This window comes from Hakea prostrata, chromosome 11 (genome assembly GCF_041222555.1).
Source record: "Hakea prostrata isolate BN-2017 chromosome 11, UWA_Hpros_2, whole genome shotgun sequence".
NCBI classification, from domain to species: domain Eukaryota; kingdom Viridiplantae; phylum Streptophyta; class Magnoliopsida; order Proteales; family Proteaceae; genus Hakea; species Hakea prostrata.
This window is the reverse complement of record NC_142610.1, coordinates 19,811,985-19,822,406: the sequence shown is the minus strand read 5'-3', so window position 1 is coordinate 19,822,406 and position 10,422 is coordinate 19,811,985. Positions and strand designations below refer to the sequence as shown.

Genomic DNA, 10,422 nt, shown 5'->3' with positions numbered 1-10,422 from the left:
CACCCTTTGTACCACGGGCAGATTTGTGTCAGACAACCGTGAATGTGGGAGGATTGGTGGACAGCCTGCCTGGGTAGAGAGAATCTGAATGCTGGAACGTCTAGAAGATAAATCTGTCAATCTGTCACCTATTCCCATCAATCTAAGCATGGGCTGATTCTAATCATTCATTGTATTTTTTAAGGGGTGCTTCATATTAACTTAGGGGGTTGGGACAATTACGCATGTCATCCGGGAGGATTGAACCCTAACTCCCCCACTGGGAGAACTGAGCTGATCGTAATCATTCCTTATTTGAGATAATTTGATTGAAGCAGATACCATATGGGTTAACTTAGTATTATTCAACCACCGGGGGTGGTGGTCTAGTGGTCCCAATCTCACTCCCAAGTGGTTTGGTCCTCTATTTCTCTCTGCTCATTTCTTCATGCGGTGCTCCCTCGACTATACTAGGCCTCCTTTGTGCTTAAGAGCTGAAGGCGCACTGTGTAACAGACTGGCAACCTTGGGGGCAGCAGCTGCGTTGCCGCCTGCCCCCTCTTTTAATTACCAAAAATAACAGTAACTCTTGGCAAACCTACCCCGGCCCCCTCTGGCCCCCTTTGTGTTAGGAGCGCCCCGCGCCAGACTGGCAACTTCTTACAGCAACTTCTTATATTCATAGTCTCCCATCGGAGAGAAATAGAAGTTATTCTCTATGTCAAAAAGTCCAATGAAATGTCCTGGGCAAGGGAGAAATCTTCACGAGGGGTGGAAAACAGAAACTCAAGACTGCAGAGCACCGGTATCATATTATATTCTATTCTTGTACAAGTGGTGATTGTACACCTTTCTCTCTTCTGAAAAACCTTTTAACAGCTGAATCTGGGAAAACATTGCATTCTATTTAGAAACAGTACATACATCTTGTATGCTATTAGTTTCAGATCCTAGAAATTCCATTTGTTCTGTTAGGATTTCCATCTTCTGGGACGTCTCTAAACTATTATCATGTCCAGTTGATTCCACGCTTTGCATCATGTCTGCGGTGGTATTATTTTCGGCTGATTCCACTTCCACCTCAGTATCCATGGACTCTGCTGCAATATTTGACTCCATCTCTTCAACATTCTCCAAGAACGGACCAGCTAGTAGCAGCTGCTCCAACAATTGTTCATCTGGTAAATCAGGGAGTATAAATGGGCCATCATTTTCTGAAGATGCCGAGTCTTTTCCCACTAGGGAAGACAAGAAATCCATATTCATGAAGAACTCATTAAGTCCAGTTTCCAGATCTGAAGATACATTTGAATCCGAGGTTGGCATGAAAAATGGACTTGGGGTCTCATTTCTTTGCGGCTGGTAAGTCACTATCTGTCCATCAGAAGCTACAGGTTCATCATCTTCTATGCCTTGTTTGACATCCATATTCATGAGCTCAGTACTTCCATTTTCCAGATCTGAAGATACATTTGCATCCAAGGTTTGCATGAAAAATGGATTTGAGGTCTCATTTCTTGATGGCTGGTACATCACTATCTGTCCATCAGAAGCTACAGGTTCATCATCTTCTACACCTTGTTCCAATGTTGGGGGACGTCTCTTCTTGCTTTTGTCAGTCATGCGCCAGTTCTCATTTTGTTGAAACAACTGAGACAGAAACCCAGGATTCTGCATTGCCATTGCCAAGAAAGATAACATCTGTTGCTGTGCCTTCTCCATTCCTTGGAGGCGAGTTGACAAGCAACGGAGTTTACCTTCTGCAATCTGCTGCTGTTGTCGGACCTTAACCAACTCCTGCATGAGCACGTTCTTGTCTCTCTTGAGAGTCTCAACTTCTGCATGGAGCCCAAATTTTCCAACTTCAACACATGCTCCGATTGAAGTGCTTTTCTGTTGGGGCTGTTTCGGCTGAATAAGGCCATGAGAGTGTTTTTTCCGGGTAATAGTGTGTAGTAAATGCTTCTGACCTTTGATGAATCCCTCATTCACAAACTCCCAACGATCTGGATCAGCTTTCCTAAAACCCTGATACAGAGTGAAACACAAGTAACAAGAAAATTAGATAGGCCAACTTTGCCTTTATGGGCATATCATTGTTAATTAACAGGAAATACCCTAACAACTGAGGAGACTCTTCGCTGGTTTTCATTACAAGGAAGAAAAGCCTCCATATGGAATTATAACCACTGCTAAGTGCAGGTACTCAACAGAAACATAAAAATGCAATCAATTGGGACAAAGGCCCTCTCCTGTGCCTCAAAGTTCAGGCATGAGAGCTCAAGGAAGTTTCCAAGCCCAATGCATGAATTCGATTAACCAGTTTGTTGGCTTTTCTTCCAGAGAGCAGAATGATTGAATTTTAGCATCTTCCAGTTTTGAGCTCTCAGGCTCAAACTGCAAGGCACCACAACATGAAGGCACTGCAGAGGAGTTTCTATCCAACAATCTGATGGACTGTGTTGTCAGCCAGAAGATGCCAGACAGGTCCATCTAATAATTTACTCAGTTTCTCAATACAGAACATGCTCATCATCCACTCAAACTGTCTGTTTTATTTTATTCATCAAGACAATGATCAATTTACAGTTAACCATCAATGATAATACTTTTTTCCTTGTTCCTTTCAACAGAATAACTGTCCAAGAAATGTTGAACAATCAGTAAACTGCAGCAATTATCAGCTTGAGTGCAAAATATGAATCAGCTCGACAAATCATGGAAAAATTGAGGTGTCACTACTTGAAAGATGTTAAGACGCAATAGAAACAAGTGGCTATTCTGACCAGGACAATCAACACTTGCATATTATGAACATTAACTTCTTGAACTATTAGCAATTGCCTGGAAGTAAAACTAAGATTATAAAACTACATTACCAGATCTAGAATGTTAAGAGATTAGTGTATTATGGTATCGATTGTAAGTTTTGCACTCTGGGGGTGGGCTGGGAAACTTATAACTGCTGTGTTTTCCCCAGTTACCATGAACCTAATACACAAGAACCAACAGTTTTAAAGGTGACAGGGTGTTTGCTGATTCTTGTTTGCTGATTTGTTGAACTCCTCTCTTTCTGGTTTCCAGATGTATCTGGGAGGGAAGAACTGGCTCGGAAACACATATAGGAATAGATTCAATCATAATGACATTCAGTACACTAGTGACTTTCCCAATACTTTACAAGGATTTTAATGGGTATGATATGTATTTTGTTACAGACAGTTCAAAGCTTATTCAACACGTCCCCTTTAGGCTCTGATTTGACTTCTCATCACCATAACACTATTATCCATCCAAAATTTAAAATGAAAAAAGAAAAATCTCACAAGCTTTTCTTCTGCCTACCAATAAAAAGTCAGAAATTCTCTTTAACCATGAAAACGATATTAATGTAGTGTTTACAAAATGTTAATAGAGTGTATCTCATCGACCATCTTTACAGTACTAAAGTCCAGCGAGTGTCTGAGAGTAACAAGATGTCAGATCACAGCAATGAAGAAAACATATCCATTGAAGAACTATATGCCATCAACAACCTTGATCCTGCAGTTAGCATTCTGATGCCACTTCTTAAGTATGGAGTTCTTGAAGCTCTAGTCACACCAAAGATTTTCCCCAAACTTGTTAACAGCTAGCAGACATAAATGTAGTTCACCTTCTTCTTGTAGAGATTCACCCACTAAATTTATGAATTAATTAAGGAAAATCAAGTGCATAAGCTAGCATTCTCCTGAAGTCCTCTTATATGTTCATCGGATAATGTAAATAGAAAATTTTGGGTTACCAATTTGAGGTTACACACAGTGTGTTATTCCATACGCAACAGCTACAACTCTGCATATGATTGCAAAGAAAGTAAATTGTCAAATCCAAATGGAAGATGCCCAATACAGGGCACTTGTATTCTCCCAATGGTCACACAGATAAATCTTACGCTAGAATATCTAAGTTTCAACTAATATATAAACAGTCCTACCAGAAAAAGAAAATCTGAAGAAACCCAACAAGCTAAAAGCCATGCCATCTAAAAACTACCATCATCTCAAATCAGCATATAAACATCGGTTAATTGTTAGAATAAAATGTATTAACAGAGCAAGCTGGACCATAGAGGATTAAAAAGAACAAGAGAGTATAAACACCGAACAAATTATAAATACATCCCAGTAATCAAAGAACAAATTAAGACTCCTCTTAATAATTAAGCCAGAGATGAGTAGATGACTCACGTATGTATTGAGTTGCCTGACGAAACTAGAGAAATTGCTGTGCTTGAAGTATTTGGGAAGCAAATCCTTACAAAAAACAGTCAAATCCAAGATAATGAAGCTATTATTAGATGGACTCCATGTAACGATAGAATCAGTAGCGGGATCTTCGACCATATCATAGCATTTAGTAAGGAATGGAGCAAGAGGTGAAGGTTTCTTCCCCACCGATTCTTCCATCAAACTATAAACGATCCAGAAAACTTCTTGACTCTGTCCAAATAATCCAACACGAACAGATTCTGCTAAAACGTCAATCGCCAATCTTAGATTTAGTACCAAATTTGAAAAAATCAATCAGTAATGAAGCGTAATCATCTAAATCCAGGTCGAAACGAACCCTAAACCCTAATACCGTTATTGCGAAAAACAGGAACGTGCTCCATGTTCGAGCGAGAAACCGAGATAGGCGTGAGTGAAGGAGAAAAGTACAGGAAGGAATGAGCTGCAAGTTGAGATTTTGTGAGCCTGAAATGGTATCTATAAGGAGTTGAGATTTAAAAATTAAAAAAAAAAAAAATTTTTTTAAAAAAAAAAAAAAAGCAGGTGCGAATTCGGATCAAATTTCAATTATCCATTTACACTCCCAATATTTCTGTAATAACATTATATCACTTATTTGTACTTTGTAGAAAAACCCTTAACCCGCCAGTTTTGTTTTTTTATTAATTTTTTTTACCCGACATGTAAGAATCATACCTAATGATTAACCTAAAGAAATCACAACTTTGCTTACAACTTGGATTAAAATTAATTAAATAATTGCCAACTTGTTTTGGTAGAACTTAATTAATTGTCAACTTGGCGACAGCCCTTTACAAGTAGGTACGGAACCATAGCAAATACCAATTTTTTTTTTGAGTAATTTCTATTTGTACCCTGAGGTTTGGTCTAGGTCACCTTTAGTCCAATTTAAAATTTCTTTTGCATATGGCTTCCCTATGGTTTTAAGAAATGATTAAATAAAGACACACTTAATAAAAACAGTTGTAACAAAAAAAAATGTAACAAAAAAAAAAAAAAAAAAAAACAGTTTAATAAATTTTGTAACAAAAATACCCTTATGTTCTTTGGATTTTTTTTATTATTTTAATTTTAACTTATTAAAGTAGGTACTATCAAATTACCTTTCCGTTGACCTTCTTCACCTCTTAACTTCTCATCTTCTCCTCCTCGCGCCTCTAGTTCCACCACCACCACCACCATCACTTGCAACTGCAATTGATGAACCGACAACACCAGAATCGCCTTCATGGTTCCCAGAAGCAGTAGCACCGCTTGCATTTCTAGACGAATCAGAAACCCCCACCATGACTGAACTTTGCAACCCAACTCCAAGATAACCATCATCATATTAGTTCCCATCTCATCCCACCCATTGTCGGTGTCTCTACTACTCTAGTCGGTCTTTTCTGTCTTGCGATTCTGTTTCACAAATTAACCCGAAAAAGAACTGTACCTGCTGATCTAAAGCCTCCTCATCGCTTCTCCTATAATTTTCTCCGTCGCACTAAGTCTCCATTTTCCTCCTCAAACCGATTAGGCAAAGGTGGCTTCGGTTCTGTTTACCGTGACACCCTCCCCACAGGCCAAGAAATCGTTGTTAAGGTTATGGATTCTAGGTCGTTATAGGGAGACGGGAGTTCCAGAATAAGTTGTCACTTGCCGGGAAGATCGACTGCAACCGTGTTGTGTCCCTTATAGGTTACTCTTGTGACCGCAAGCGTCGACGGATGCTGCTTGTTTATGAACTTATGCATAACCGGAATTTGCAAGATGCTCTACTTGATTGCAAGCTTCCAAAGTTGATGAAGTTGAAGAAGCGGTGTTGTCAATTACATCTTGAAGGACACCATTATACATCTTGTACCCACAAAGTACCATTCACTTTTTATTATTTTTACTCGGTTTATTTTTTTTTTTTTTTTGGGGGTGGGGGTGGGGAGGGGTGGTTAGTGGTGGTGAAGAACCTCTCTTTGGCTATGCAAGATGGGCTTTTTATCTGTTATCCCTTCACACGATCGAGGGCATATGGTGTGGACGGTAAATCAAGAGCTCACCATGAGGATTCATAGAATCTTTCAAAGAATAGAAACATACAAGAGAAATCAGAAACAAATGTCAAGACTTGGCTATAAAACCAGCATAATTGTTCCCAAACCACCATAACTAAGAGTAGAAGCAAACCTCATTGCACTAAGAAAGCTAATCTGGGCAGAACTCATCCTTCAACCCAGAAGGTACCCTTGTATACTGCACTAAGAAAGCTAATCATTCAAACAAAAACAAACATATCCGATATTTCAGTTGTTAAGTCTCCCAGGAAAACCAGAATACAACATTGCAGGTCTCTTCAACAAGGAGCAACCTCCACTGCATGTGACTAGCGTTGCCCTCACCATCAAGTTTTTTCTTTCTGGTGTTGTCAGTTCATCAATTGTAGTTGCAAGTGACGCTGGTGGTGGTGGTGGTGGAACTCGAGGTGGAGGAGGAAAATATGAGAAGTTAAGAGGTGAAGAAGAGGGTCAACGGAAAGGTATTTTGATAGTATCTATTTTAATAAATTAAAACTAAAATAATAAAGAGAAGTCCAAAGGACACAAGGATATTTTTGTCACAAAATTTATTAAACTAAATATTTTTGTTAAGTGTGTCCTTATTTAATCATTTCTTAAAACTACAGGGGAGCCAAATGCAAAAGAAAACTTAAACTGGATTAAAAGTGACCTAGACCAAACCTCAAGGGATCCAGATGAAAATTACTTTTTTTTTTTTTAAATATTTTCATTTTTTGGATAATCACTATTGGGCCCCTGTGTTATTGATTAATTATTAAAAGATTTTTATTTTTTAAAATTTTTTTCATGACACCCCTTAAGTGGGGGTTAAATTCTTGACTGCTCCCTTATATGTAAAAAATATCACAGTGCCTCCTATGACATAATCCAATATATCAAGTTGCTCCTCTTGATGGTCAAGCCTTTTGATAGTTAAGTTGGGTTGTAAAATGACCATTATACTCCCTCTGTAAAAAGATCAAAATACCCTTTATAAGTTTCACTCCCTTGCCTCTACTCTCTCTCCTCCGCCTCCGCCTGCAAAAAACTATACATTACTATGCATCAGATTCTGGTTGATGGTTAACTTCATTCCAGGTCTTGAAGTTAATTACACACACAGTGTTGTTTAGTAAAGGGACTCCCCAGTGTACTTGTAGATGTATTATTTTCATTCTTAATATTTCTGAAGTAAGTTTCCATGGCACTTATCTTGGTTTATCTTCTACATTTGATAAATTGAAGAAGCAAGTATTTGCTTCATTTCATGAAAACTGGTGAAGAAGTTTCAAATCCAGGTAAGGAGGTGCTTATTAAGGCAATTGCTCAAGCTCTAGCTACTTATGCTATGTCTAATTTTTTATTATCCAAAGGGATAATAGATGAGTTTGTTCAATAAATTAGACAGTTCTGGTGGGGGAATGGTTCACAAAGAGGTATCCCTTGGGTTTCATGGTATTAGTTTTGTAGATCCAAAAAGGAAGGTTGATTAGGCTTTAGGAACTTATATCTATTCAATAGAGCTTTATTAACAAAACAAGCATGGAGGTTGCTTCAACATCCAGATTCTATATGGGCTTCAGTTTTTATAGATAAATATGGAGTTACAATTTTTATTTAAGTCTTTATTTGCTGATGTATGCTTTGCTGGTGGTAAATTTATACACTCCAGAATTATGTATTATTAAATTAGTGAGAGAAGAACCAATGAAGTTGCGGACTAAATGCTTTGGTTCTTGTGTATGAATGAGTTCTTCATTATTATAACTTTTTTTTTGCTTTTAATACAAATGATTTTTTAGCAAAGCAAAAAAGAGATTATTTCTCTTTATCTTCTTGTTCTTGAATCTCGATTGCCGTTTTCATCCAAGGGAGGAAGAATTTGGGATCAAGGTCAAGAGGAATAGGGAGAAAACCCCTATAATTAATGCCAATCCCTCAGTTACCCAATTTATCTTTTACTACTAACACTGTTGGTCTCAGTTAGTTTTGTATTTATTCATTTCTATTATTACTCCTACATTCTAAGGAAAGGAGATAGTGTGATATTGGTGTTTGCTGATCTTTGGTGATGGCTTTTGCAAAATTTTTATGAGTGATCAATATATTGTGGGAACTCCTCTCTTTCTGTGTTTTACAGCTGCACCTGGGAGGAAGGAAATTAACTTGCACGAGAACATGTATAGGTCATAAGAAGAACATGCAGTACACTACTGACTGTCTCAATGCTTTCCAAGGAGTTCAATGGGTCTAATATGTATTTTGTTACACACAGTTCAAAGCTTATTCAACATGCCCCTTTTATACTAGGCCTTGATCCAACTTCTCATCACCATAACACTATTATCCATCCAAAATTTAAAATGAAAAAAGGAAAATGGAATAGTCAGAAATTCTCTTTAACCATGAAAAGGATATTAGTGTAGTGTACTGAATGTTAAGAGTGTTATCTGAGAGTAACAAAATGTCAGATGGCAGCAATGATGAAACTATGTCCATTAAAGAACTATATGCCATCAAGAACCTTGATCCTGCAGTTAGCATTCTGGTGCCACTTCTTATGTATGAAGTTCTAGCTAGAAGCTCTAGTCACACCAAAGATTTCTCCTAACTTATTAACAGCTAGTGGACATGAATGTAGTTAACCTTCTTTAGAAATCACCCACTAAATTTATGAACTAATTAAGGAAAACTACTACAAAAAACAATTAAAGGAAAACCAAGTGCATAAGCTAGCATTCTCCTGAAGTCCTCTTAAATGTCCATTAGATATTGTAAACAGAAAATTTTGGGATACCAAATTGAGGCTACACCCAGTGTGTTATTTCATATTCAACAAGTACACGCTACATATGATTGCAAAATGTAAGTGATGCGTCCAAAATCTATTCAGCCTTGAGATGCTTGAGAAATACGTGCAAAACAATGTTAGACGTGGTCCAACCCTGGGGTCGGGAGGTCACATCCGAAGGCTAAGTCAGTTGAGGAAATGATCAGAAAGCTCTGACGAGTTGCAGAGCAGAAATTGAATATGACAGCAAGGGGAGCAATTCAGATACCTCTTCCGTGCGTAGGCTACTTGTTTATATAGGTTTTACCTTTGATTCTTGATCATTGAATGCGTTTGTGATCCTTCTTGGTGGCCATCCGATTGTAAGGTTTTTCCCTTTTTCTCGAGGGTGGAAGTAGTTTTCATGTTTAACACGATCTCCCACTCCACAGAATAGCAGTAACTGTTTATAACTCAATCACGTATCCCGAACTCTTCGGGGTCACGTCTATAACTATAACTGTAAAGTCAGTCATCCTCACGCAACTGGTGGTTTAAACCGAGAACCGGTCCAGACCATGGGGTCAGGGCTAACCGGGATCCATGACCTAACCATAGTTGAGCGATATTTGACCAGGGTCGAAGATTGAACCGAAGGCAGACCCGGTTTGATACAAATTTTATCCCCAACAGTAAGTCAATTGTCAAATCCAATGGAAGGTGTTTTTTTTTTTTATTTATTTAAATTTAATCACAACTTTTTGATGTGATTTATAAATGAATTTATACCATTTGATGTGATGTTGGGACACATGTCATACATCTACAAGGAAATGGACTGAATAAAATTCCTGGCCAAGGGTGCTGTGGCAAATCTTGTCCCCTTAATTTTTAAATTTCTTTTTAATAAAGGTCCATTTGGCCTTTTTTAGTCATTTGATCCTCTTTTCAGTGAAATATCACTACTTTGTTCTCTCCTACTTCTATTAGAGAAAATTTTAAAGGATAAAAGAAATAAGCAGAAAAGTAATTATTGTGGCTCCTTGATGTTGAATCATGATTTCATCCCTAAAAAAAACCCTAGAATAGTGATTCATAGAGCAGTAATCAGGTCGCAGCCAATCGGGATGGGTTGACCATGCCCATAAGATACCATATAAAAAAAATAAAAATAACAACAAGAAGAAACCTTGTACTAGCTATACAAAACAAAAAATTGCTAAAAAAATAATAAAAGATAGAGAAAATGAAAATTGATACCAACGGTTAAAAGATATAATTTTTCTCACTTTACTAGGAACAATGATACAGAACAATCAAATTACAATATATCCCACACTTTATTAAT

The 10,422-nt window shown here is 37.7% G+C and overlaps 1 protein-coding gene across 1 annotated transcript; it reads right to left on the bottom strand.

Moving 5' to 3' along the window:
• Positions 1–634: 634 nt before the first annotated feature.
• LOC149000690 (heat stress transcription factor A-1-like) lies at positions 635–4,679 on the bottom strand. The gene is made up of 2 exons (XM_089140884.1): positions 4,209–4,679; positions 635–2,007 (listed from the first exon to the last, which is right to left on the bottom strand). Exons 1-2 carry the CDS (start codon positions 4,425–4,427, stop codon positions 883–885), a joined length of 1,344 nt encoding a protein of 447 aa, XP_088997010.1. The 5' UTR covers positions 4,428–4,679; the 3' UTR covers positions 635–882.
• Between the last annotated feature and the right edge of the window lie 5,743 nt (positions 4,680–10,422).